The sequence below is a fragment of the Chiloscyllium plagiosum genome, unplaced genomic scaffold, assembly GCF_037043375.1.
Source record: "Chiloscyllium plagiosum isolate Xiang-an unplaced genomic scaffold, Cpla_swu_hap1 HiC_scaffold_43, whole genome shotgun sequence".
NCBI classification, from domain to species: domain Eukaryota; kingdom Metazoa; phylum Chordata; class Chondrichthyes; order Orectolobiformes; family Hemiscylliidae; genus Chiloscyllium; species Chiloscyllium plagiosum.
The window spans coordinates 25,488,487-25,516,097 of NW_028270181.1; the positions used below are offsets into that span (position 1 = coordinate 25,488,487).

Here is a 27,611-nt window from a genome sequence, read left to right on the forward strand (position 1 = left end):
TTCTTGATTCACTGCAGTCCATGTGCCCCAAGTCGACCTACAATGTCACTAGGGAGGGAGTTCTTGGATTCTGACCCAGTGACACTGATATATTTCAAAGTTAGGATGGTGAATCGCTTGGAGGGAACCTGTAGGTGAAAGTGTTCCCTGTAGCTGCTACCCTTGTCCTTCTAAATGGGAATGATCACAGGTTTGAAAGGCACTGTCTTGGTGAATTTCTGTACTATAGAAACAGACTCAGTTTTATGCAGTATCCAGTGCCTCCACACATTTTTTGGTATCATTTGGAGTGAATTGAATTGGTTGAAGTCTGGCTGGGGACCTTTGTAGGGGGCCGAGGTGGATCACCCACTCAGAACTCTAGTCAAAGATTATTGTGAATCCTTTAGCCTTATGTTTTGCACTGATGTGCTGGGCTCCCCATCATTGAGAATGGGTTGTTTGTAGAGTGTCCTCTGCCAGTGAGCTGTTTAATTGTGCACCACCATTCATGACTGGATGTGCATGACTGGATGTGCAGGACTGCAGAACTCAGATCTGATCCATTGTTTGTGGGGTCACTTAGCTCTGGCATCCAAATAGTCCCATTTTGAAGCTTTACTGAGTTGACACCTCACTTTTAGGTATGTCTGGTGCTGTTCCTTGCATGTCCTCATGTAATCTTCATTGAACCAAGGTTGATTCCCTGGCTTAATCATGATGGCAGAATGGGGTATATACAGCTTTCAGCAAAACTACAGCAGTAAGTGCAAACAAGGTTGAGGATTTTAAAGTTGACATGTTGGAAGACAAAAAGGTTCTGAAGAAGAAACACAACTCAAAACACTAACTCAATTTCTTTTTGACGGATGCTGCCTGACTTGTTGAGTATTTTCTGCAGTTTGTTTTTAATTAAAGAGACAAAGAAAACATGAACAATGCCTGTAATATTTACAGCGTTAGTTAGTATTATTTAAGCTAATATAAGTGTACAACCCTGGAGTCTGCTGATGTAGGGAGAAATTAAATGGAGATGATGAAGGCATAGCTGGATTGCAGGAGGGACTATTCTTACAAAAGCCTGGTACTGAATGCCTTAAATCAGGGCCAGACTACTTTTGATGTGTTTTGTATGTTTTGTCCCCACTACAATGGGATTACATGACTTCTGGATGAAGTTGAATATGTGCACACTGTGATGTGGAAGACACCGCAGTTTTTTAAAATCAGGTTGGATGAAAAAGCAGAGTTTTTCCAGATCATCAATGTAACACATTTACGTTAGAATTTCATACACAGTTTGAGACATGGAAACATGATTAAAAGGTGAAATTCAGATGGTTTGGAATAATTGAAGAGTCAAACAAGGCACAAAACCTCAACACAGGATTCATACTGAACACGCAGGAAGAGAGTGTTCGTGCCTCTACTTAGATGCAAAGTTTTCAAAGGGATTTGAGCTTAATTCTTTCAATTTTTGTCTCTAGTTAACCCAAGCCATTAAAATAAACTGTTATGAAGTTGAAGGCGCGTACTGTACCTTTAAGAGAGAATGAATGCTGTTCTGAACCAAGAGATTACAAGCATTTGTGTATATGACAAGATGGCTGTGTACTGGAAAATTGAAAATATGTAACATTTGGCTGTGAAATGGATATCTGAATTTTTGTTGCAGTTTGGACAACAATTCCAATTTAAACAGTTTAACAAGTTTTGAGAAGATTTAACCTTAACCAGTTTAAATTATGCCTCAGAATACTAAAACATCAAACCAATGTGACGATCCGATGTCGAGGACATAAAAATGCAGACATTTTGAAAACTGCAGAGGGAGCAACGTCCATCGACAGAGACCCAAGAAATTAGGAAACACTCTCTACCAAAGGTATCTTTTCATATGAAATATATTCGCAGTAAAAAGAAAGACGATGACCCAGGGAGATCTTCAGTCAGAAGAAAGACACTGAAGACAACAGCAGCTGTGTGGTTTTGAAATTAAGTTGATGTAATTTTAATAAGTGTCTTATTGGAATAGTGTATTGTTATAGAGTTGGAGGCAAGTAATAAGCCATTAAGGGAAAGGAGGGCTTAGAGTTGTGAATAGTTGTTGTTTAATGTTCACTTTTAGAGTTAAAAAATAAATTGATGTTATTTTCTTTAAATAGTGGAATTTGTGAGTTCTCCGTCACTCATATTTTAACAGATTATGAGACAAGGTGAGCTTTATGGGTGTTTGGTTTAACGAACAGAAAGGTTCACCTCCGTGTCTTAACAAAACTGACATATGTACTAGGCCAGGAGTAAACATAGTATTGTATAGTGGTCATGTCACTGAACTAGCAATCCAGAGTCCCAGACTAAGGTCCTGGCGATGTTGATTCAAATTCCACCATGGCATCTGGCAAAATATGAACTCAATAAAAATCTGGAATTAAAGGTTAGTCTAATGGTGACTTTGTCAATTGTTGTAAATATCCATCTGGTTCACTAACGTTTTGTAGGGAAGGAAGCCATCTTACCTGGTCTGGCCTACACACCCACAGAAATGTGATTGACTCTAAACAGCCCTCTGAAATGGTTTTGGAAGCAACTCAGTTCAATAAAAATTAGGGATAGGCAATAAAGCTTGGTCATGCTTAGTGACAGCCACATCTCACAAACGAATATAAGAGTGAATTAAGCAGCAAATTCATCAATAAATCTGGAATTAAAAGCTAGTCTCATGGCAAACATGTAACCAGTGCAGCTGTACATGCAATATGAGTGTCATGGCCAGAAAGTTTCTCAATATTATTACTGCAATTAAAACAATGATTAATATCAAAGAGTTAATTCAAGAATTCCAACATAAGGAGATAATACTTTAATATGAATACAGAGCACACAGACTATAGCTGGTTTCGATTCTACTGACTATTTAGCCAGGTTACCAGATGAATGTCAACAGATCGAGAGCAAGATGTACACATATAAAACTGCAGCATTCTCCATACTAACCCCTGCCTATCACCCCATTAAAATTAATAATAAGAAACTGGATTAACTTCAGAGTATACTAAACCCTAAGTAGAATTTACATCTGATAAAACCATCATCATCCAGATATGGAAAATCCCCATCAAGTGCAGTTTCGAAAATAATCCAGATAAAGTGCATGGCTCCAATCTTGGCTCAGATTGCTCAGTATTAAATCCAATTTGATCAGTGGGGCACCTGACCACCCAGGAGGGAGAGACTCCAGTGTGTACACACACACACACACACACACACACACACACACACAGTAAAACCTACACACCAAAACCTAAATCTTGGAACAAATATTTAGTTACTCAGATTATCATATTAAAATAGTCCAGTGTATTTCTAAAAAGAAAAGCAGTATTTGTAATGAACACGTAGGAAGTTTACAGTTACAAAATTACAGAAGTACTCAAAATCCCTTGCAAAACATTCCCCCATGCTTGCAATGGTTTGCACTGAACTTTGTGGAGCTCCAAGTCTCTGCTTTAACGGGATATATGAATACATTTAAAAAGCTGCAATTTCCTGCTTATACCATAACAAGATAGAGAGCATGGTGCCTACTAAGATACTGACATTAAGGTAAGTCTTCACAGGAGCTAGTAATCAACAATTAAAAACTAAACCTAAGTCTCTGGTGGGCTGGGCACTTTATGAACACATTGTCCTGAGGCTGTAAAATACTGAACATTGATGCAATGCTGCCAGTGTTCTATGCAGTTGAACTTTCCTCTATTGTAAACTATTACAGAATAATCTTGTCAACCAGTCTCTTGCATGATTCACTGAGTGAACTTAAGGTAATACAATAACTTCAAAGTTTCTCTTAGCTGGAATAGAAATAATGTACAGAAATAGGTATTCTGAACTGTTTTTGGTTATGGGATACAGCGGTGGTGAGTGAGAAGGAAATGTAAAGAGAATACAAACTTTTCTGTGGTCTTAATCCTGAGATATGTTTGTTATGGTAGACTGAAAACCCCTGTAATATTTTCCAACTCTAAAACATCCAAAAGGCTAAAGTACCTTTTATCCTGACTGGAAGTATGTAACCTAGTTCACCATCCTAAATAACCATTGTTTCCACAGTAATCTAAATGCAAAGGTGTAGAAGTTAGTAGCTCCCCATCATATAGACTACTATAAAACATAATATACATGCATGCACTTATAGCACGAATGTAGAACAAGCACAAATTTAGGCAATCTACTTATTTCAAATGACAGGAGTACTGTTTCAACAATGACATACAGGGTCACCAGCAGCTAAAAGGCATCGCTGTACCAGACCATCAAAGGTCGTCTTCAACACCATGTGCTCTTCTGGGATTTGTTTTTTCACAATCTTCTCTGTGGGCAGCTGCTGTAGTGGCTGGAAATGACAAGGAAAAGAGAATCACAGCAAATTACTGTGCAGCTTTCCATGACTGAAAAGAGAACCAAAGGAAAGAGGCATTGTATATGCAACAGCCATACATCCCCTAGACAAACCTGCAGTTTAGTGCAAAGTCAAGTACATCAGCTTAGCAGCAAGTCACATTGGTCAATGGGCAGCACAACGAGATCACGTTGTAAAAGATGCTAGAAAACTTGCCATTTTATCTGGATTAGATTTGGAAGTTTTATACCCACAGTGAAGTTAGGGAAAAATCATATCACTAACTGAAGGGTAAAATACATGAAAAATCTTATAACTACAACACACTTCCAATCTTCAAAATGGTCCTCCCTGTGCTTTTATTATACCTGCGAGCACTCCATTCTCATTTTTAATTTCTTACACCCAAATGCATTTGGTAACTAATCACTTCGATAAATGATTCAGTACCATTCTTCAGGGAAGGGAATTTTCCGTGATGAAATGTAAAATGCTTTAAAATGGCGACTGAATTAAATCAATCTGCTCAGCTCCAATTCTTCCTGCAAGTGAATTGAAGGAGGCAACTCAAGCTAAAAGGAGACAAATATCCTGCATGCGAATAAGAGGATCCTTTCTTTCCTCCCTTCTCCCAAAGGCTTGCAATCCCGCTACCTCCGTGTGCCAGTGCCAAATTTTGAGAATCCACTCAGTTTGCTCTGCCTTGCTCTTTGTTTTCCCAAAAACCAAAACAATTTCATTTGGGAGAACAGAGAGTGTAACAGGAAACCGTTAAACAGGGTATCACTGGGGGTGACATTTGATGTACAACACTTCCAATCAGTAGCAGGTTTATAATTTGAACATCCAAACTGCTGCATCCATTACAATACTGAGTAGTATTGAAACTACTCTATCGCAAATGCATCGCTCCTTCCCAGAATTGATGTAATTAACATCCAATGCATTTAGATTTACCATAGCCATGGAAAAGGTGGTGATACAGGAAGCAAGGCTTGACCACAGGTCCAAGTGGTGGCTCTTAGACTTGACATAAATGCCAGAATGTAGGGCCAAAATGTCTCATGGCACAGCCCCCAGTTGTGGATCAATAATTATAGTAGGTGGAGAAAAGGTAAAAGTAGTGGAGAGCACAGCTGGAGGGTGGTTGACTGGAAGAGGTTGGTGGATGGCGAGATGGTCAAGGCTGTGATGGGATTTAAAAACAATAAGAACTTCAAATGAGGCAGAGGTTCTAGGAGCCCACAGGTAGAGGAACAATTAGTGAGTGAGACTTGGATTGCCAAGTGTCATGTCTTGATTTGGTAAAAATGTAGATGGGCATTTTAGCAGTAGATATACCATGAGTGAAGGGGAGACTAGTGATATTACAGAGGTGAGAGTCAATGACCTTTGGAATGGAGTGAATGCAAGGTTGGAAACCTGTGGAGAACCCAAAAAGAAGCTGGGGTTGCAATGAGTCTTGAAACAATGGCTGGGAGAAGGTAAAAAAAAAGATCTTTCTGGAAAACAACAAATCTTTGGGCCTTTTGGCTTCCCACAATAACCTCATCAAAACCCATTTTGAAGTCCCTGATCTACACTGTATTAATGTATTTCTGTTTCACAGCATATTGCTACTGTTGTTAAAAGTATGCCTGTCTGGTCATTTGCTTTCTTTGCCGTTTATATAAGATACTAAACAAAAAAAACTTAGCGGTGATATTTTGCAAGATCTGCAAACAAGCAAGATATAATATTTACATGTTTTTTCTAACTTCTACATATTGAGAGATAATTGCAAGACATAATCCTGCACTCATTCGCACAGCTTTATCCATTATAGGTCACAAGCATAATCTTGGCACTACGCAGCAATGAACCAAAATAAAGCCCCTTGTTTCACTGGCAGGGAAGAACAGACCTGTAAATTGGCCTCCTTTGGTGCCCCTGGAGGTCCTTGACTGATTTCCTGAGGCGTAAAGCCCTGGGGTGGAAGCTGTTGGACATCTGCAGTGAAATTCACAACAGGAGCAGTAATGGGAGCTGGAGGAGTATAGTTGTCAGGTAGCTGAAAGTTTAAATAAAGAGCATTTTATAAAATAGCAGCTATCACAAAAAGACTAAGACATTGAGTCAAAAACAGGTGCAAAAAGATCAAGGCATTGCTCATTTCTACAAACTGACTAATGGTAACATTGAAAATGATAATGACAAAATGTATAAAAGTGGAATTTGCATAAAATCTGAGAGGGAGATTCCCGGTCATAAACAGACCAGAGATCTTTTAATTGTACGGTCAAGTCTCTCCTCAGTTCTTGAATGACAGCATACTAAAACTGGGTTTTGTAAAACTTCATTGTCTGATGTTATAATGCAGATACTATGTGTATACTGAACCCCTTTATTTAAAATAATCAGCACAGTCTCCATCTGGTGGCTGAAGTAAAAAGGAGCCAGGACAGCAGTGGGATAGAGTCTAATAGTAATACACATGTTTCTCTGACAAATGCAGAACATTGCTCTACTATGCAACTGGGACTAATTCATTATGAGACAGTGGTGATTTTATTTTTGCTTTTTCTTTAAATCTTATAATCCTTCTACGATTCGGATGGTTTCACTAAAAAAAACCCTTACTCTTTGAACTATTCTGGTGTAATCCAGTGAGGTGCACTGACTTTCTAACAAAATGTCATGGGATGTGGGAGTTAGCATCCAAGCATTTCATCCCTATCCTAACTGTCTTTGATCTGAATAGTTTATTAGGTCATTTCAAAGGACAGTTCAGAGTCCATCACATGTGGGTGTGGAGTCACATATAGTCCAGATTGGGTAAGGATGGCAGATTTCCTTCCCTAAACGAGAAACCAAACAAACAGTCAACGATCGTGGTCATGGTCCATGATAACAACTAGCTTTACATTCCAAATTTACTAACTGCACTTAAATTTTGCCAGCTGCAGCGGTAGGATTGGAGTCCTGTGTCCAGCCTACATAAAACAAAATACCCTTTTTGAAGTCGGGCACTTGGCAGCATCACTTGCAGATCACAAAGGAAGAACTGACCAATGTCTAGTCACTTCAAGAACACACCTAGCTGACCTAAAGTATGTGTGAAAGGTAGTTAAGCAAAGTTAATATTTCAAAATGAATGGCCCAATTAATATTTCTGTTCTTATTTTCTTAATGACATTGAGTTGTAAATGTTTCAAATGAAAATAGAACATCTACTCTATTCTATCCAAAAGCCTAAAGAAAGCTTAAAGAATATCACTCAGTTAAGAATTTCAAATGACCAATTTGAAACTGACAGACATAACAATACATAAAGCTAATGGAAAACTGGGAAGCATGGAACCAGGGATCAGAGGTAGTCTTTCATCAAACATATTTTCTTCATCATGAAGATGGACTGAGTAATACAAAATCTTATTAAGATTACAATAGTTGCAATATGCAATCTTACAGAGCTTGCAGGCAATGTAAAGGTCTAAGATGTTGGGGTTTGTTCAGTATATGTAATGTCTCGTGATCAACATAATACAAAATACAAATCTCATGACAAAAGGTACCTGGTCAAGGTCCAGAAAAACAAATTTCTCCCACTTCCTTCTATGGAATTCATTGGCAGTCAGTCTCCTGAAAGACCATAGCCCAATAGGAGCAGGTGGTCATTCGGCTCATTCTGTCTGCTCTGCCATTCAATGAGATCTCGGCTGATCTGATAATCTTTAACTCTACTTTCCTGCCTTTTCCCCATAACCCTCAATTCCCGCAATGATTAGAAAGATATCCATCTCACCTTGAATATACTTCACAACCTAGCCTCCACAGTAAATAATTTCACAGATTATAATCCTCAGAGAGATAAAAGAAGTCTTAAATAGGCAATTAGGCAGATTATTTTCTTGGTCCTACAATTTCCCACAAGGGCAAACCACCTCTGTCCTGTTAAGCTCCTTAAATATTTTTCATGATTCAATATGATTTCCTCTTGCTTTCCATGTAGACTACATCAAATATATTATCCTCATCAACAATCCTGTATCTGTCCTTAAAAGATTCAATCAAATTTGTCAAACAATCTTCACTAAACAAACCCATGCTGACTACACCGGATTAAAAGAGGGTCTCTGTCCAAGTGCAGATATATTCAGTCCCTCAGAATTCTTTCCAATAACTTCTCCATCATCAAGAATAAATTGCTCTGTAATTTCCTGATCTATTGTTTAGTCCCTTTTTTAAAATAATAGAATGTTAACACAGCCCTCTGACACCTCAATGTGGCAAGAGGGCTTTTGGAAACTACTACAGCCTTGGCCCTGGAAATCTCTTCTCTTGCCTCCCTGAAAATTATCTTCCTTGGCAGTCTTCTGAAAGAGTCTCTGACTTCAAAGTTTCTAACTCACCTAAATGTTACTAGGAAATGCTGGACAGATGAAAATTTATTCTAACTCCTGGGTAATACTACTCACCCCAGCAAACGTCCAACCCAACCTGATTACCACTGCCTGACTCTCACTCTCTGCCCCTGAACACACATCTCACCCTCTCTAAACCAATTAACCAACGAATCGCCAACAAAATCCTGATCCTCAGATTCCCCTATTCTGTGATAACCCACTTCCTCCCTACCATCCAATCTTCCCCCTTGCCACAGCCCGCGAAGTACCCACTTTACCTGCCATCTTATTTCCCAATCCCAATCCCCCTTACCTTCAACCTGTCACAGCATCCCTTCAGTCATGCTCTTGCCTGCTCACTTGCTTCCCTTTTCTGCCTCACCCTCTCACTTGCTTCCCTGCCACTTTACTCCTTCACTCGCCTCCTGACACCACCCCTCACAAGTGCCTCACCTTCTTTTGGCAGCTTTGGCACCTTTAAACATTTTACTTACCAGAATATAGCAGCAAGTGCTTTAAAAGGGAGAGAAATTTCGAAGAAGACTCTCTCACTGATTAATGAGGATTGCTATGCAGCATGAGCTCTGCAGGATTGATTAGGAGATAGGCCAAAAACAATTACAGGAAAGCAATCCGTAGCATTTTGCCTGTTCTGAGTCAGAAATCGGGATTCTGAACCAGATCTGAAGATTTAGGTCACTATCATCAAACTGTAGAATGACTACAGCACAAGCAGCAACCATTCAGCCCACTGCTGGCTCTCTACAAGAGCAACTAGGAGAAAGTGAGGACTGCAGATACTGGAGTACCAGAGTTGAAAAATGTGGTGCTGGAAAAACACAGCAGGCCAGGCAGCATCCGAGTTGCAGGAGAATTGATGTTTCAGGGCTTCCTGAAGAAGGGCTTATGCCCGAAACGTCGATTCTCCTGCTCCTTGGATGCTGCCTGGCCTGCTGTGTTTTTCCAGCTCCACATTTTTCAACTCTCTACAAGAGCAACTCAGCTCGTCCAACACTCCTAGCTACCCCCTAGACCTTGTCAATTTTTCTCTTCAGATGATTATCCATTTCATTTCAAGGGGAGGAGGTGGCACTAGATTATTGTGCAAGGGCTAGGGCCACGGTTTGCTGTACAAATCCACCATGGTACAGGTTGAAATTTGAATTTAATCAATGAACCTGGAATATATAAAGCTATATCACAATCATGGACCGTAACAACCATAATCTACTCTTGTAAAAATGCATTTGGTTTGTCGTTTGGGGAATGAAATCTGCTGTCCTTACCTGCTCTGGCTTATATGTGACTTCAGATCCATAGCAGTGTGGTTGATTCTTGACTTCCTTCCAAAATGGCTCAGCAAGTCAATGAAGTTTGCCATAATTGGAAATGTAGTTTTAATTCTTTTCTCTCTCATCCTTCCTAAAGCAGGGTATCTAGAATTCGACACATTTGAAGCCAAACCAGTGTTTTACAATGGCTCATCATATCTTTCCTCCTTTTGCAGGCTATTCTTCTACTTATGAATTTCAGGATCCCATAAGCTTTATGAACTATTTCTTAATTTACCCTACAATCTTCAATTATTTATTCCCTCAGATCCTTTGGCTTTTGCAGACCTATTACAGCTGTATTCTTTGTTTTATATTATCTCCCCTCATTCTTTCTACCAAAACACGTGTCCTTATTTCTCCGCTCTAAATTTCATCTTCCAAGTGTCTGCCCATTCCACCAGACTTTCTGATTTCTCTTGAATTCTATCACGATCCTCCCCATTATTCATAGTACTTAAGTTTTTTGGCATCTGCAAATTTCAAAATCCTATCTAAGTCAATAATACAGGTTGAAAAAAACCAGTGTTCCTAACATTGACATCTGGAAGCTCACTAAATAGCTTCTTCCACATTTAAAAAAACAAGTTAATCAGCACTGTTTCCTGTCACTCGTTCAACTTCACTTTGTACATTTTATTCCATGGACTTGAAATTTTGACAACAAGCCTGTTGTTTGGCACTTTATCAAACATTTTCAGGAAATCAGTGCACAGCAGAACAACCATAACACACTTATCAACCCCTTTACACTACCTCATCAAATAACTCCAGTAAATTAATTCAACACAATTTGGCTGCGACAAATCTGTGCTGACTTTCCTTAATTTAGTCTCTTCAGTCTAAGTGACAGTTAATATTAGCTTGGCATTGTTACATTGGAGAATATACCTTGAAACCTGCAACAAGATATCCTAAGTATTGATAATAGAGGACACTAAGTGTGAAAAATGACGTGCTCCATTCCCAGCAGCAATGTTATTCACTTCATTCAACAATGAGTTCATCCAAAAAGGGACAGGGAAAAATACAATTAAACTGATACATTTCTTGCACAAGAACATCCACCAAGAGATAAGAACACCAAATGTTACTTAGCAAACTGCTGATAAAAGCAGTCAAGTGTTGATTATCGGGACAGTGCAAAAAACTTCTTTAAAAGTTCTGAGTTCTTCCAATACTTAGAATATCTTGACATCCCTGATTTCTTTCATTCCATCATTTGTGACTGTGCTGAATGATACCGAGGCATTTAGCTCTGGAATTTTCTAAATGTATCACAAACCCTCTACTGTCTCCTTTTTTTTTGAAGACACTTCTTAAAACCAATCTTTGACGGAACCTTTGATGACCTGTGCTAACACCTTCGTGGGGCTTGGTATCAAAGTTTGTTTGATAACATTTGAGAGAAGCGTTGGGTATCATTTTACTATGTTGAAAGGGCTATTATACACACAAATTATTGTTTTCAAAATAAATTCTTCTCTACAAAATGGAAATTATACTAAATTGTTATCTTAAATGACAATTTTACTGAGATTTGACTTCACATGCAACAGAAAGAAAATCTCTGCTAATTTCAGTCTTATGACTAACGAATAACAGGTAACAAAACATCTTGAAAAAAAAAGTTCCAAAGTTTGCTTCTTTGCTAGGCAATGTGGTTAAATCAAATCCAGAATTAAACAGATGAGGCAGTAGGCAATTCTTTTTTAAGAACAAGGGGATGGGTCGGGGGAATCTGTGCCTATATTTTCCTGTCATCTTAACTCTACTTTATTTGACGCTTTGTTTATGCGTTGCATTCATTAGAGAATAACATCAACTTTAAGAATCAATAGGATTTTCACTTTTGTTGGACATATTTGAGATTGATCTCTTGACTGTTCCTCAACTAATGCAGAAATGTACCATTGGAAGGGTTAACATCACTGGCATAAGGTTAACACAACTGATAGTAACAACAAGTGACACAGGCTGACTGGACTACAGGCACTGTGGAGACATCACCACAAACTGAAATTGCAGTTAATGGTTCCATGAATCCAAAACTAAAAGGATTTTCAGATTAACCCTCTAAGCTCATCATGCCCACTAGAGGTCACTCAGCTGAACTGTAAAATCTACCGAAGGAAAGCAATTACAGTCAAAGTAAAATGGAAGACAGCTTTCTCCTTTAGAAAGCTAAATAATTTCAAGCAGGGCTAATAAACACTCAGTGCTTTTCCAAATAGAATTTAACTGTTTATGAAGTCAACTAGCACTTAAGCAGCCCTGATCAATACAGATTTGGAAGTTTAATTGTTCTTATTTGAGTAAAATGGCTTATTTTCCTCTTGTGCTATCTGCTGGGAGGCAAGGTGGGGGCAGGGGGGGGGTTGGATTAAGGTGGGGATTACTGCTGACATGTTAAAAGAGGATACCTCCTACTTTGACTGGTATTATACTGCAGTATAAACGAACAACCCAAGTTTCACATGACCAGTCCTTTTCCTGCACCACCTATAATCCCTTCCTTGGATCATTCGCTTGATTCTTTCACCCAATGAAGTAGATATACTTGACAATAAAAATCCAATCAAAACAAACTGGAAGCTTCAAAGACTTTCAAATACCATTTGTAGTTTACTCAGATCCCCAAGGAAGCATCAGTCGCTCAGCTTCTCTTCTTCACAAAAGAACTGTGTTCTGATCTCACCCCACAATCCCAAACAATTACTCAAAATTTCACATTCATTAGCAGTCACAGTTTAAGATGTGTACAAATGAACAGGAATGTGGATTCAAACTTCATTCTACATTTTGTGGTATTGGTGTAGTTTAGACTTTGACGGCAAGTTATACTGCATGATAAGCTAATAGTCATGCTGACAATCCAGAGGCACTGACCAAAACTTCAGAAAACGAGTTCAGGTCTCCACGCTAATATGCGAGAAATTTAATTCTAAAAAGAATTTACAAAAGAAAGAACTTTAAAAACTGATATCAGTATAACGGGAACGTGAAGCTGTTGAAACTGAACTCATTCACTAGTGCTATTCAGATTAGTGTTCTTGCTCTACTCCAGTCCCACATCACTGAGTGACTGCACTGCTCTCGGAAATGGACTAACCAAACATTGTCACATTGCTACCTTCTCCGAGCAATTCAAACTGGATAACAGCAGTCAGGCTTTCCACCCATGTTCATATTCTGAGAATCAATTAAACTTTTTTTTTTAATATACTGGAATTAAGATGTGTGGTGATTCATGAAGGCTCAATATAAATACACGCCTATCTTGACAATTCAAATAGAAGTCTGCTACTTGCACCTAATTTGCTGAGGTTAGTCAAATTCTAGGCAAAACTTCACAAATGGCACTGTGTAATCCCAAACAAGGGACCACTATGCCCTCCCTCCATAATGCTAGGCTATTTAGTTTCCCCTCAGAACAAAGCTATTCTACAACAAGTAGCACATTTACCATTTCTTCAAATCCCCTCCCACATTAACTCTAATCAAATAATGGTAAGTCAAATAATGTCAACAGCAAGTCAAAGTTTAATGTCTTACTTCAGTCAAGCAGATGATAAGCACCAGTTTTATGATAATACAGCTTTGGGGTGAAAAACTGCAAGTGGAACTCTTGTGTACATCGAGAATGGCTCAGGCAGAGTTATGGAGAAAACAGCAGTCACATTGGACCACGTGGCCCTTTGAGCCTGCTCTGGCAGGCATTATGATCATGGCCGATCATCCAACTTAATACTCTGTTCCTGCTTTACTCCCAAACCCCATGATCGCTTCATCCCCAAGCATTATATCCAACTCCTCCTTGAAATCATATAATGGTTTGGCCTCGAGTGCTTTCTATTGTAGTGAATTTCACAGGCTTACCATTCTTGGGAGAGGAAATTTCTCCTCATCCTAGTCGTAAATGTAGGTTAAAGTCACCCATAATTACAAACATTCCTTTATTGCATGTGATAAATAGTCATTGTGCCTTTATGTTCAAACAGTGAATAATGTCAGGATAGTGGAGAAGAAAAATACAGAAATGTAATAAGAAAATGACCCAGTTTTATCCACTCTGCTACTTCCATATGCTTCATGCATATTCCCCTGACTACCAGCTCGTAGTATTCCATTTGAAATACTACAGCATAAAAATTCAGTTCACCACAACTGAACTAAAACACCAATTGCACAATTTGTAAGAAAACATAACTTACCATTTTCTTCCTTTGCCCTGCTCGTACTGCCGGGGGGTCATTCCATCCATCCTGGAACCCTATTGAAAGCACATTTGTCAAGAAAGTAAATAGCACGATATATATATGCAAAGAAGTCTCGTGTATAACATTGCTGACAAAGATGCTTTTTAAAGTTTACAATCACTTCAATTCTACTACATCAAGCTCAGTAACAGCATTATTGTTTTGTGCATGATAAAGTTAACACAGCAAAGCTTCAATATTTAAATGCTTTCAGTCACAGACTCTCATTATTGGTACCAGAGAGCACTTTAATATAATCTACCCCCAGGCATCTTGAAAGAATCTTTGAAAAGCATTCGGTCGGGCATAATGACATATTTAAGCTTTCCATTGCTGCCTCTGCACCTTCAATGTACTGTGTTTGATGTACAGTCACAACCTCAAGATGAATCTCAGCAGGAACAACCTTTCACCACAACGTCTGTGACCTTACAACAGAGGTCAATGAAGTCTGCAACAGACCACCCATTAATTACTAAGTTATTAGTGCAAGTCTTCAAGTGCAGTGTTAAGCATTTTCATCATCAATAATCCCATGGGTCACTTTTTCTTATCTGTTGGGTTCTACATGCTGAAAACGCATGCTATTTCACATGGAACCTGTTGGCAACTTACTGAAACCTCTGAACAAAAAGCGACAATTCATTTTAGCAGGGATTAACACAGAATAAAGCTCTGGTTTGACCATTCCCATAAAGAGCTCCGCTGTCTGGATTAAGCCACTTATTCACATTTATTAACATGACCACTCAATGGCATCAGCTGGGAACACCTTGGTGTACTAAAGCCCTGTTTCATCCGGTGCAGAACAGGAGCTCACACCCATCACACAGAGAAAGATGCTGATGGGAGTGAAATAGCTTGCTCCTCGTGGCAAAGGAAAAAGTGGACAGTGTCAGGAAGAGAAGTTCAATGATTTAACCAATGATTTTACATATCCTACCATTTATTCAACAGCAGGATACATAGAGCTTGCAAGTAGGTCACCTTGCCTAATTCAGAAATGAAGAAACAAACAGTTTATAGAATCTAATGAGGGGGATTTAAAATTTTAAGAAAAATAAACAAAAAAGAAAGAAACAGCAATATCTTTCAGTGAAAGCCTGGCATTCAGTGGATTGGTGCAACATATCGCACAGATCCAGCTCCAGTTTCGTTACAACAGTAACTTTCAAAATGTCTCATGTAAACATTCCAATCAAGAAACAGAACTGTTTTCTTTAAAAAAAAACACGAACTGAACAACGGAACATCAGTGTTCTTCATACTGTTTAACAGATATAATATCAGTTTATAGATTAATTTTTGAATTACACAGAAGAACCCTTTCTGTAAGAACAGGACTAAAACAGATGTGAAAAATCTAAAGATCTCAGATGCAAAAAGAGTTACAGGTCATGAAGAACACTAACGTTGCAACAGAAAAGCCATCATACAAGGCTAGCTGATCCAGCCAGGACACTTGTTATTATCCTTTCACCTGATGCACAAGAGCGGTTTTGTAGCCATGGAAGGAATCCTGAAAAACCAAAGAATACAGGGAGGTTCTATGGACAATCAAGATAATACTCAGAATACTACACACAAGTAGATAAGTACTAATTTGCCTATTATATATTAGAATAAGGAGATACAAATGCCCATTTGCCTGGCATTTATCACATAGCCAACAAAGTACAGCACTTAGCAATGAATATTAACCCTTGTAGCATGCATCATGTTGTTACCCTTTACCATCTTGCACTATAAAGGAGTACTTCTGTCAAGAAGCATGCAGGTTTGCTCTTCATGTAAAATTAACCCTAACAGCAACATGAAGCATAAAATGCACAATCAAACATAAGTAGATACCACTAGTCAATGTGGGATCCAAACTTTAGCACTAAAGCTAAAAGCTGCTGGTGAACCCTGAGCAACTATGGCACTGTTATCAGTTAGCAAAAACTCTTAAACCTCATCTTTAGATCATCTTTTAGAGCTGACTGTTTAGTTAGTTTCCAACCTTGTTAATATTGCTCCACTAAACATGATGTACTAAATGCTTTTAAAATGATAGAATCTGCTGTGCAACTTCCAGGATTAACCACAATAAAGCTTTGGATGAAGAGGAACTATAGCAAGAAATTATCTGCAATCATAGATAAAACAGGAATAGCACAAAGTGAGTTCCATGTAATTTAGTTATCTGTGCGCTAATTTTAAATTATTGCATTAAGGTAGTGTAAAGTATTGTTTGGTGAAAGGTGCCAAGGTGATTTAAAATATAAAAAAAGGTTTTTAAAATGTCCTTAATTGAGGCACATCATTCAGCAAAGGTGGGAGATTTTCCAAGAGTTTAGAAATTTTAGCCTTCCTGGTGGTTCTGTAGATGATTTGAACAGTATGACAACTCTCTGCCAATACTGAAATCGTCACACCACTAACTTTTGCACAATTAAACAAGGATGATGTGGATCAGACGTTTAGATAAGAATAAATGGCCTTTATTTTATGCTAAAGATTGTAGCAGACCTTTCCTAGTGATATCAGAAACAAGCTGACTGAATCTCAGAGATAAAGAGATGTAGATTGAAAACTGATTTTGCCCTATGCATTTGGGATTAGATTAGGATGCATAGGCTCAATAACGGCTAACGATTAGGTTCCTCTAACCACAGACACTAATACCAAACAGAATGGTTCTTTGAAGTGCTCTAGTTCCTTCACTGTAGGTCTATCATTGCACTGCCCTTAGTAAAATATGGATTCCAAATAGACATCCATCACAAGGCACTCGTTTTTAGTATTTCAGGCATGTTTTGGGTCAGTTGTACAAACAAAACTTTCAGAACATATTCAAGATGGATCTGAGCTGGGATCTGAATCAATGATCTACAGAGTATCCGTGAGGGACAGCAACTGATGAGTCATTAAGGCTGTACCAAATGATCCTCACCCACCCATCTGCAACCATAGTTTTATCTATAAATACTCACCAAAAATCATTTTAGCCTTTGACACAATCTCTCAAACTTGTGCTCCAATAATCTAGAAGCACATTTACAACAGACTACAAATGTGGAAGTTCCCAGTGAAACATGAAACAACCTATTTGTAGAATATTCAAGGCCTAACTGCACCAAGAGCTGAGTTCTCAACATATAGACATTAAACAGAGAGTAAACTAATAAAATGATCACAGACAATAATGGGCTAAATAGAATGTGAATAGATGGACAGGTAGTTCAGTGAAAAGCTGTGTTAAATAAGAGTGTGAGCAAATAGATACGATAGATTAACAAAAACAAATCTATTATTCAAAAAGTTGATGTTCTCAGAAATTATCTGAACTTTGCACAATTGCATTAGGACTCTATGATTGTGGTGCAGCATGTGATATTCACTTGTACTCCACTCAAGGCATTACATGGTTTGTATTTCTGGACTGCCCCGACATGGACACTCAGTTGATCCTCTCTCTTCGACATTGGGGATATTTTTAAGAAATGAAGGAAACCCTGGTATTTGACTGCCCAACAGCAGGGCTTCATAATTCCAACATGACTGGGAAATTCTAGATGCGAGAGATCACTAGGTGATTTGAGAAGAACAAGAAAAAAATAAATTGTGACCTGCTTGAAGATCATCTACTTGCTCCCCAAGATGGCTAAGTTTAGAGGGATTCATAGGAAAAGCATATTGGACTCTTGTCAACAGCGACAAAACATTCCAGAGAAATGCAGACATGAGGCTGGAAACACTTCTACATGCTGCGGTCTGGCCTGTTCACACCAATTGGAAGTTGCATGTATCAGTAGCGTTAAACAGAAACACAGCCAACAATCTAGGCACCTGTTTTCTTTTCCTGAACTTTGTACCTGCAGAACACCAAGTTTCTGGTTACAAGATCTAGCAAACCCAGTTCTGACAGGACTTGTCTATACAAGACAGGCAACCATGCCAGTATCAGAAACTTTCACCAAGAATAACCATGAAACTAAATTTAACAACATGTTTTGTTTTAGTCACCCAGTCAACAACTAGCTGCATTGTGTTTTACCGATCTGCGACCCACAGTGTTTTATCAATAAACACAATTCTGAGTTCAGCATCAAGTCAGTACTAATCCAAATAGGATTTGGTGCAGAATAAATAATTTCAATCATAATTACATCAATAGGGACAATAAATTCTTGATGCTACAGGTTTGTGCATCAAAGTGCCTTAGAGTAGAAGGACATATAATTGCATCTACAATTCTCCAAATGCAAGTTCACAAACTTGTCCAAAGTTATCAAAGATCCTTCATGACAATAAGTGAGAAAAATGCAGAATTGTCTCCTGTCAGAAGCTCTGCAGCAAGTAGAAAGCATTGCTGACAGAAGTTCAGGATCAGGATAGCTTCAAATGCCATCAGCTAAGAGAATGGAACCCGGAATAAATTAACAGAATACGGGATCAAATAACAAAGTTCTTAAAGTGAGAAGAAAATGGAAACTTCTTGCTCACATTCATGATTCTCTCAGTTCTGAGTGCTCAAGCCAACATTGAACACTGTTGGAGAGTAAAGTGCTTCTAGTGATGGGTAATTTCATCCTCACAGAACTACTGGGAGAAATGAACAACAATCTTTCCCTTCCCCTACTTGGTGGGATGATGTTTGGCCTTGACTTGGCAACTCTCAACATGCCAGCCTGAAATCTGAAACCGAGATTTGGCAGGATGGGAGCTTTTGTTTCCTTAACACCCTTGAAAACCATTTCTGAATCATACAAATAATTCAACGAATGTGTTTTGTAGTAACTGAATAAACAATACAAATTTTGAATTAAATGGCTAAGCTAGGACACTTGTGCTGATTTGTAACGGTTAAGACAGACATCCATGCATGTGTCAATTTTGCTCATAACAGGGTTTCAGGGAGTCACCCTCAACCTCTGCCAGTTCCCCCAGTAATAACCAGCAACGAAACTTTTTCCAGCCTCCATAAGCAAGCAACAATGTGTATTCCAGTTGTTCAGTATTTATGAGGAGGAAATAATTTATTTCAAACTCTAAAGAGAAGCTTTCTTTCAGATTATTGACAGCCAAAGTAAACTGCTGCCTCACAGAAAATTAGCCTTAAAAGTTCTACAGGCCACTGCTGCCAAACTATTCACAAGAACATCAATTGATGATAAACTCCATAGCATTCTTAGCTGCGTTAATTAATGCATTAATCTAGGGATTAATTTGGTGTTTGCAAAATAAAACCATTCAGAAAGCTTCTTTCTTGGCTTCACAAGCCTAGCCATGCACAAGTGGTTTGAAGAACAATTGCCTATATATCCAAACAAGTTCATGCAACACTACAAAATGGCAAGGTTTAAATCTTGAAAGGTTTGATGTCTCAGGAGCAAATGGAACAAGCTTTCAGTTGGAACTAGGAATGAGATTTATTTGCTGTACAATTTTTGTTGCTTGCTTCAACATTCCAGGCACCATTCTCTGTACAAGTGGAGAGACTGGGCACAAAGCCTCCTGTGAGGGTCTGTTCTGTTGTTCTTCAGCCAGACACTCAGGAGTGCTGGAAAAACAGAAGTTGATTTATGCTGTAGAAAGAAAACTGGAGGTTGAGGGGTGGGCATATCATAATTTTCAGGATCATGAACCTTATAATACATCTGTAAAGGAGTGCAACAGTGCAGAAAAGTCATGCCTACCAATTAGAAAATGTGACGCAAGCTGCAAAATTAAATATTGTACACATTGCTCTTTTGGAATTTTCACATGAACCAAATGCAAAAGGTAAATTGCTGTATTATTTGCTCTGCTATTGAACTGAAACATAAACCAGTCTTTGCTTTTGTCACACCCAAGAATGGATCAGTGATTGTTCTTCAAAATCAAGCTCAAATTTAAGCAGGTTCATTTTTTGGCAGATTCAGTAAATTGACAATTGAAAATAATCTATTAGTTAAAAATGCAATCAGTTTAAGGGCAAGGTCTTGTAACATTGTTTTAAACTTCATGCAAAGTGTGGCACAAGTCCAATTAATGCATTTGTCAATTGAGGCGCAGCATTTAATAGCAGCTAGAAAGTGAGTACCTGTTTGAGGAGGAGGAGGAACTGCCGCAGATGTGAACTGCTTGGAGGACGGAGCTCCAGGGACTCCTGTTCCAGAGGGGTGAGGGAAGGTGGACTGAATGCCTGGTAGAGATGTAGGAGGTTGGGGTTGATAATGGTGAGATGGGTAAGTTGGCAGTGGCCCAGGTTGTACTGTGTGGCTGGGTGGCAGTGTATTAGACGATGGATAGGATGGCATAGAGGCAGGGGTCATTAGCGATGGCCCTGGCATGGAGACACCAGGAATTGTTGGACCACTCAGAGAGGCTGTAGGTAGAGATGGGCCAGTCAACCCTGAACCTGGCAAAGGATTCTGAAGAGGATAGGCTGGGAGTCCACTTGGAGGAACCTTTGGCTGTCCAAAATTCTGGAACTGTGAAAAGGCTGTAGAGAAAAAGAATTAAAATGAATTCAAGTAGTACCACTGAAGCAATGTTTAATTTGAATTTATCTTTTCCTGTTTTTCATTAGCACTCCTTGGCAGATACTTTTCATATGAAACCTCACCATGAATTAAGGCTCTCAGTTCCTGCATTCAAACCTCTAAAGACAGCAGTGCATTTTTCATTCTTATACTCTGTTCCAAAGTATAGGAGAATTATAAAGGCCATTCAGACACTGTTAGGCCAGGCATGGCAAACAACTCTGAACTTGTGAAAAGATTCAGGCAGCTACAACACCTAAAACCTATGCGATGCTTAAGATGAATAACTTGCATTGACGAAGTGCCTTTATCATAGTGCTTCAGAGGTGGATTAACAATATTTTTCACTGAGCCACATAAACAGATATTATAATAGGCAGTCAAAGACCAAATTTTAAGGAGAATTTGAGGGAAGATGGGGGAAGAGATTGAAAGAAGTATTCCCGAACTAGGCAATTGAAGAGACATCCTGGAGCAAAGAAAATTGATAGACAAAATAGTTAAGATCTCAGAGAGTTTTGGGGATTACAGAGGTATCTTCTGGGTATAATTATGCTGGAAAACATAATAACAAGGGATGAGGTCCTGAAAATGTGTTTGATACAGCCTGGAAACAGATCAAAAAGCAAGATCTCAACGGCAGTAATCAGTACCACATGCAATGAATAGGGACTGGCACAAATCAACATGCGGCTGGAGAGATGTTGCAAGAAGAGGTCTTAGATTTCTGAGACACTGGGACTCGGTCTGGGGTGGGTTGGGCCATCACAATGAGATGTGCTTCACCTTCACAGAACCAGGACCAACATCCCCTTCACATGAAGATTTGCTAGTGCTGTTGGGTTGGGATTACATTCACTTGTCAGGGGACAGGAACTTGGAGGGGTATTGGACAGGTGAGAATCAAATCTAGCAATGGTAGGAAGAAAACTAAGCCAAACTGGAAGCAACTGGAAACAGGACTAAATTAAATAGGGTAAAAAACAAAATGAAAAAAGTAAAGTTATATTTATCAAGAATACATGCAGCATTTGCAACAAGGTAATTGAATTAATAGCACGAATCGAAAAACAGGTCTGATCTAATTTTTCATTATAGAGACATGGCTGAAGAGAGGTGGCCAAAGCTGGGAACTGAATAACAGAAATATTCGAGATTTAGGAGTGACAGGCAAAAAAGGAAAGTGGGGTTGCGTTGTTAATAAAGGATTAGATTAGTACATTCGAGACAGGATCTTAGATCGGAAGATCTACATGTAGAATTCATTTTGGGGGAAGCTGAGAAACAGCAAGGGGCACCATCCATTTGTGGCAGTTGTCTATACAGTAGAGATAATGTAGAACATGGCAATAAATCAATGAAATTAGAAGTGCATGTAAAAAGAGTAATGCAGTATCCATGGATAGCTTCAACCCAGGTGAACTTACTTAGTATTAATACTGTGAAAGACTAATTCCTGGAACATCTACTGATGGATTTCTGGAATCAGCTAAAGAACAGAACATTTTAGGCACAATATTATGCCATGATTAATAAATTAGTAATCAATATTCTCATTGTAGAGCAGATTTTAGAAATATAGTGTAATTTTACATTATGTTTGAAAATGATGCAGTTTAATCTGAAACTAGGGTCTTAATTCTATACAAAGGGGAACGACAAAATTACGAGGAGCCAATGATTCTGGTGGATTGGGAAACTACATCAGAAATTACGACAGCAGACAGGTAATGGTTAGCATTTAAAGAATTAATAGATGGTTTACAACAAATATACATTCCTTAGAGGCAGAAAAACCCAATAGTTAAAGTGATCCAACTGTGGCTAACAAGAGAAGTAAAAAATTATATTAGATCATAGGTAGTGGTTTTCAGGTGGCCAAAAAAAATAGCAAGCCTGAGAATTGGGACCAATTTAGAATGTAGCAAAAGAAGTTCAAGAAATTGTAAAAGTAAACTTTAGAAAATGGACATGGACTGGAAAAGGCATAGAAAGAGGAAAAAGATTAGCAAAGATAAAGATGGGTTAATTACAGGCAGACGCGAGGTAAGTTATAATGAAGAATAAGGAAGTGGCAGAGAAACTAAGCAAAAACTGGCTATTCACAACCCATATTAATGGCATGGATATGAAGGCCAAATGTAATATTTCCAAGTTTGCTGATGACTGAAAACCATGTGGATTTCTGTAATCGTATAGAACCTTGTTCAGACTGTACCTGGAATACAGTGTACAGCTTTGATCTCCTTACCCAAATGCTCAGACATTATTAACTGTGCCATGGACAGTCAGACAAAGTAGTAGGTTCTTCAGAAAGTTGGCATTGAGCGAAATTGCTTGAGGCAGTGATTTCAGGAAGGCTCAAATATTTTGGACATGTGATGCAAACTGGGTCGGGGTGGAAGTGTTCAGGAAAAGAAGTCCACTCGAAGCACACCGCCTGGAAAAATGTGGACAAGACAGCCTAAGATGGCATGGATGAATAATATCAAAACATGGACTGGCCTCTCTTATAGACTGGCAAGTGAGAACAGTAAAAAAAAAAAGAACTGTGAAGAAAGACTGTTCAGTTTGACCAACCCTTACAAGAAGGATGGGTTAAAGACAAGACCCAAGGCTGGATACTGTTGCCATACAAATATTGCAACAAAAAGCTCACCAGACTGAATCCTGGGATGATGAGATTGTCCTATGGTGAGAGATTAAGGTGCATCAAGAATGAGTATCAGCTATTTGGACGGCCTTGTCTCTGGTAACTATCTACAATTCAGCATGTCACTTCGCTACTTTCGCCTGTAAGTCTACAAATTTTATTTTTCAGAAAATGATCACATGTGTATAAGTATTATAAAATATGTATGCAGTATATATATTAAACTACGCACCCATAAAACTTTACCACAGAGTTAATTTACTAAAGTATAAACATACTTCTGTGCTACCCAAGGTAACTCATGTATTAACATATTTTAAATAGAAAATTGCCTGATCAGCATTAAGTGCGAAACAGATTACCTGGTGCAGTGGTTGTGGTAGGATGCTGTGGGTAGGTGGGACGAGTTGCTCCTGGTTTGGAGTAGATGTTGGTGGTACTCCCAGAAATGCCTTGAACAGGGATGGCAGATGGAGGTGCAACTGGGGTAGGCTGGGGAGTGAATACTGTTGGAGCTGACGGACAGATTGGGGTCTGAGAACTAAAGGTCTGAAACTGAGTCTGAGAAGACAAAAAATGTCATTGTTATAAATGAGTAACAATGTTTAGCAGTTAAGTGAAGCAATTTTCATGGACTTTTCAACAATCTAATTTTGAAACCAAGGGACAACCAGACCAGGAACAAAGTTGCAAGCTGCACAATTCCTTAGAATACTCCAGGCTCCATCGTGCAGAGAAAAACTTACATGCAAAAAGAGAAACTTTCAAATAGCAAGAAAGCCCTTGCATACCTGGGCAATGGCACAGTCACAGACCAGAACTACAGCAATATATATTCAGAATTGAGGAGAAATTAAGGAAGAGATTCAGTCAGGATGCCTTAGTGCTACCTACCTGCTGGGCGGGTTGCTGTATTGGTCTTTGTGGTGGTGTTTGTCGAGCTGGAGTGGGTGCAGGAGTGGAAGTTGGACGTGTACTTTTCGTTACAACATGATTAAAGGGAAATGTGGGAGGCTGTTGACCTGCCATAGCTTCTCCCTGAGCATGGAATAGCCGATCACGGAGCTGGAGAACTGTAAACTGAAAGAAATTGCATTCCCATTAGGCTAAACATACCGTAGCTAAGAAATACATAGAAAGGCAGGGGTCGAAAAAGCAAAACTCCTTCAATTTTGTTCAAAAAATACAGAAGTGTTCCTTGGTGTACTCTGTCTATTTTGCTGTATGTGTTGTAGCATATTATTCAAATTATGTTTCACTAAATAACATTCTGCTAGCCCTTGCCATATCAGAATAATTTGACTAATGTAATATTCCTGTGCTTAAGAAACATTGCATCTCCTTACTTACTATATATAAAGCCACAGGAGAATTTGATGTGCAATCACTAAATCTTCAAATGCAAATCGGGTACATTCAATATAGTTCAATGCACGACTGTCTAAATCTGCGTACTTTGCAAAGATAATTTCAAAATATCAACAAAAATTTGGTTACGTAATGGGTGGTGCCACTTCTACTCTCACAATCACAAGTAAAATAATTTAAAAACATGGAGAGGTTTGTTTAGAACATATTTATGTTTGTTCCTCACTTTGCTCGACATGAAACCACACAAAGTTCAGTTCACTTCAAAATGATGAAGAAAATTAGGTGGAACGGTTTCACCACATTATGGTTTCTTGAGTTATTTTACATGTAGAATAAGAGCTGTTATGCAGTACAGACAGCCATTTAACTTGCTCTATCAGTGTCAGCTCTCTACTTGAGCAAATCAGTTTGTCTCAATTCCAACATTCCTCTGCCACACAGCCCTGCAAATTCTCTCTCTTCAAGTGCTCATCCAATTCCATTTGGAAAGCCATGTCTAAGTCTGCCTCCACCATAGAGTCATAGAGATGTACAGCATGGAAACAGGCCCTTCGGTCCAACCCGTCCATGCCGACCAGATATCCCAACCCAATCTAGGCCAGCACCCAGCCCATATCCCTCCAAACCCTTGCTATTCATATACCCAGCCAAATGCCTCTTAAATGTTGCAATTGTACCAGCCTCCACCACTTCCTCTGGCAGCTCATTGCATACATGCCCCTTAGGTCTCTTTTATATCTTTCCCCTCTCACCCTAAACCAATGCCCTCTAGTTCTGGACTCCATGACCTCAGGGAAAAGACTTTGCCTATTTATCCTATCCGTGCCCCTCAATTTTGGAAACCTCTGTAAGGTCACCCCTCAGCTTCCGATGCTCCAGGGAAAACAGCCCCAGCCTGTTCAGCCTCTCCCCATAGCTCAAATCCTCCAACCCTGGCAACATCCTTGTTAATCTTTTCTGAACCCTTTCAAGTTTCACAACATCTTTCCGATAGGAAGGAGACCAGAATTGCACACAATGTTCCAACAGTGGCCTAACCAATGTCCTGTACAGCCTGACCTCTCAACTCCTGTACTCAATACTCTGACCAATAAAGGAAAGCATACCAAACGCTTCTTCACAATCCTATCTACCTGCAACTCCACTTTCAAGGAGCTATGAACCTGCACTCCAAGGTCTCTTTGTTTAGCAACACTCCCAAGGACCTTACCATTAAGTATATAAGTCCTGCTAAGATTTGCTTTCCCAAAATGCAGCACCTCACATTTATCGGAATTAAACTCCATCTGCCAATTCTCAGCCCATTGGCCCATCTGGTCCAGATCCTGTTGTAATCTGAGGTAACCCTCTTCGCTGTTCACTACACCTCCAATTTTGGTGTCATCTGCAAACTTACTAACTGTACCTCTTATGCTCGCATCCAAATCATTTATGCAAATGACAAAAAGTAGAGGACCCAGCACCAATCCTTGTGGCACTTCACTGGTCACAGGCCTACAGTCTGAAAAACAACCCTCCAGCACCACCCTGTCTTCTACCTTTGAGCCAGTTCTGTATCCAAATGGCTAGTTCTCTCTGTATTCCATGAGCTCTAACCTTGCTAATCAGTCTCCCAGGGGGAACCTTGTCGAACGCCTTACTGAAGTCCACATAGATCGCATCTACTGCTCTGCCCTCATCAATCCTCTTTGTTACTTCTTCAAAAACATACACAGACAGTTCATTCCAGATCCTTAGCATGCACTGCACAAAAATGCTTTTTCCTATGCTGCTACTGGTTTTGAGCTATTCACCGTATGTCAAACCCCACTGGTTTGCAATCCTTTCTCCAATGGGAACATTTTCTCACCATCTGCTCTGTCTAGACCCTTCATGATTTTGAGGACGTCTATCAAATTTCCTATCAACATTCTGTTCTTTGAGTGGCTCAGTGGTTAGCACTGCTGGTTCACAGCACCAGGGTCCCAGGTTAGATTCCAGCCTCGGCTGACTGTCTGTATGGAGTTTGCACATTCTCCCCGTGTCTGCGTGGGTTTGCTCCGGTTTCCTCCCACAGTCCAAAGATGTGCAGGTCAGGTGAACTGGCTATGCTAAATTGCCAACAGTGCAGGTGCATCAGTCAGAGGGAAATGGGTCTGGATGGGTTACTCTTCGTAGGGTCGGTGTGGACTGGTTGGGCCAAAGAGCCTGTTTCCACACTGTAGGGAATCTAATCTAACTGAAGTCCCTCATTCTAGAGCCAGAGCACATAAATTTTCATATCCTTCCTAGGTGGTGTCGAGAACGAGTCATAATATTCTAGTTGAAGCCGAACCTTAATAAAGGTTCGGTATAATCCCTTGCTTTTAAAAACACTTATAGCTCTACTTTTAAAAATCTAGAATCCAGTATACTTTTACTCATTCTAAAAACATAGACAAAAAGAGAAGGCACCCAATTGCTGTCACAGTTCATAGACTGTACATAGTTAGAAAGGCAAAAGCGATGTTTTCACGATGCTATTTATGGTTGGTGTTTTGGATCTGACATATTGCCATCATTTACCAAATCCTACAGAACCTTCACGAAACAGCAGTTAAATCCTGGTTAACCTGACACTGGAATTAGAAATGTGTTTGCGTATTTATGGACTGCACGTTCATCACTTGTGTGGGGGAAGAGAAATGAAATATTCCAGGGACAAATATATCCTAATGTAGGTGTTTCAAAGCCAGTCTGACAA

The 27,611-nt window shown here is 39.2% G+C and overlaps 1 protein-coding gene across 4 annotated transcripts in view; it reads right to left on the reverse strand.

The window, feature by feature from the left end:
• Positions 1 to 27,611, reverse strand: part of LOC122541782 (protein transport protein Sec31A) — a 91,297-nt gene that overhangs the window by 6,766 nt on the left and 56,920 nt on the right. For 3 of the 4 annotated variants that reach the window (XM_087982427.1, XM_043678751.2, XM_087982426.1), the window contains 7 exons: positions 24,413 to 24,598; positions 23,881 to 24,079; positions 20,424 to 20,825; positions 15,837 to 15,875; positions 14,312 to 14,370; positions 6,285 to 6,431; positions 4,256 to 4,375 (listed from right to left, as the gene is read on the reverse strand). In XM_087982427.1, the coding sequence (XP_087838553.1) occupies positions 4,256 to 4,375; positions 6,285 to 6,431; positions 14,312 to 14,370; positions 15,837 to 15,875; positions 20,424 to 20,825; positions 23,881 to 24,079; positions 24,413 to 24,598 (1,152 nt within the window). The remainder of the gene's footprint in view (positions 1 to 4,255; positions 4,376 to 6,284; positions 6,432 to 14,311; positions 14,371 to 15,836; positions 15,876 to 20,423; positions 20,826 to 23,880; positions 24,080 to 24,412; positions 24,599 to 27,611) is intronic. The other variant, XM_043678753.2, reaches the window with a different exon arrangement.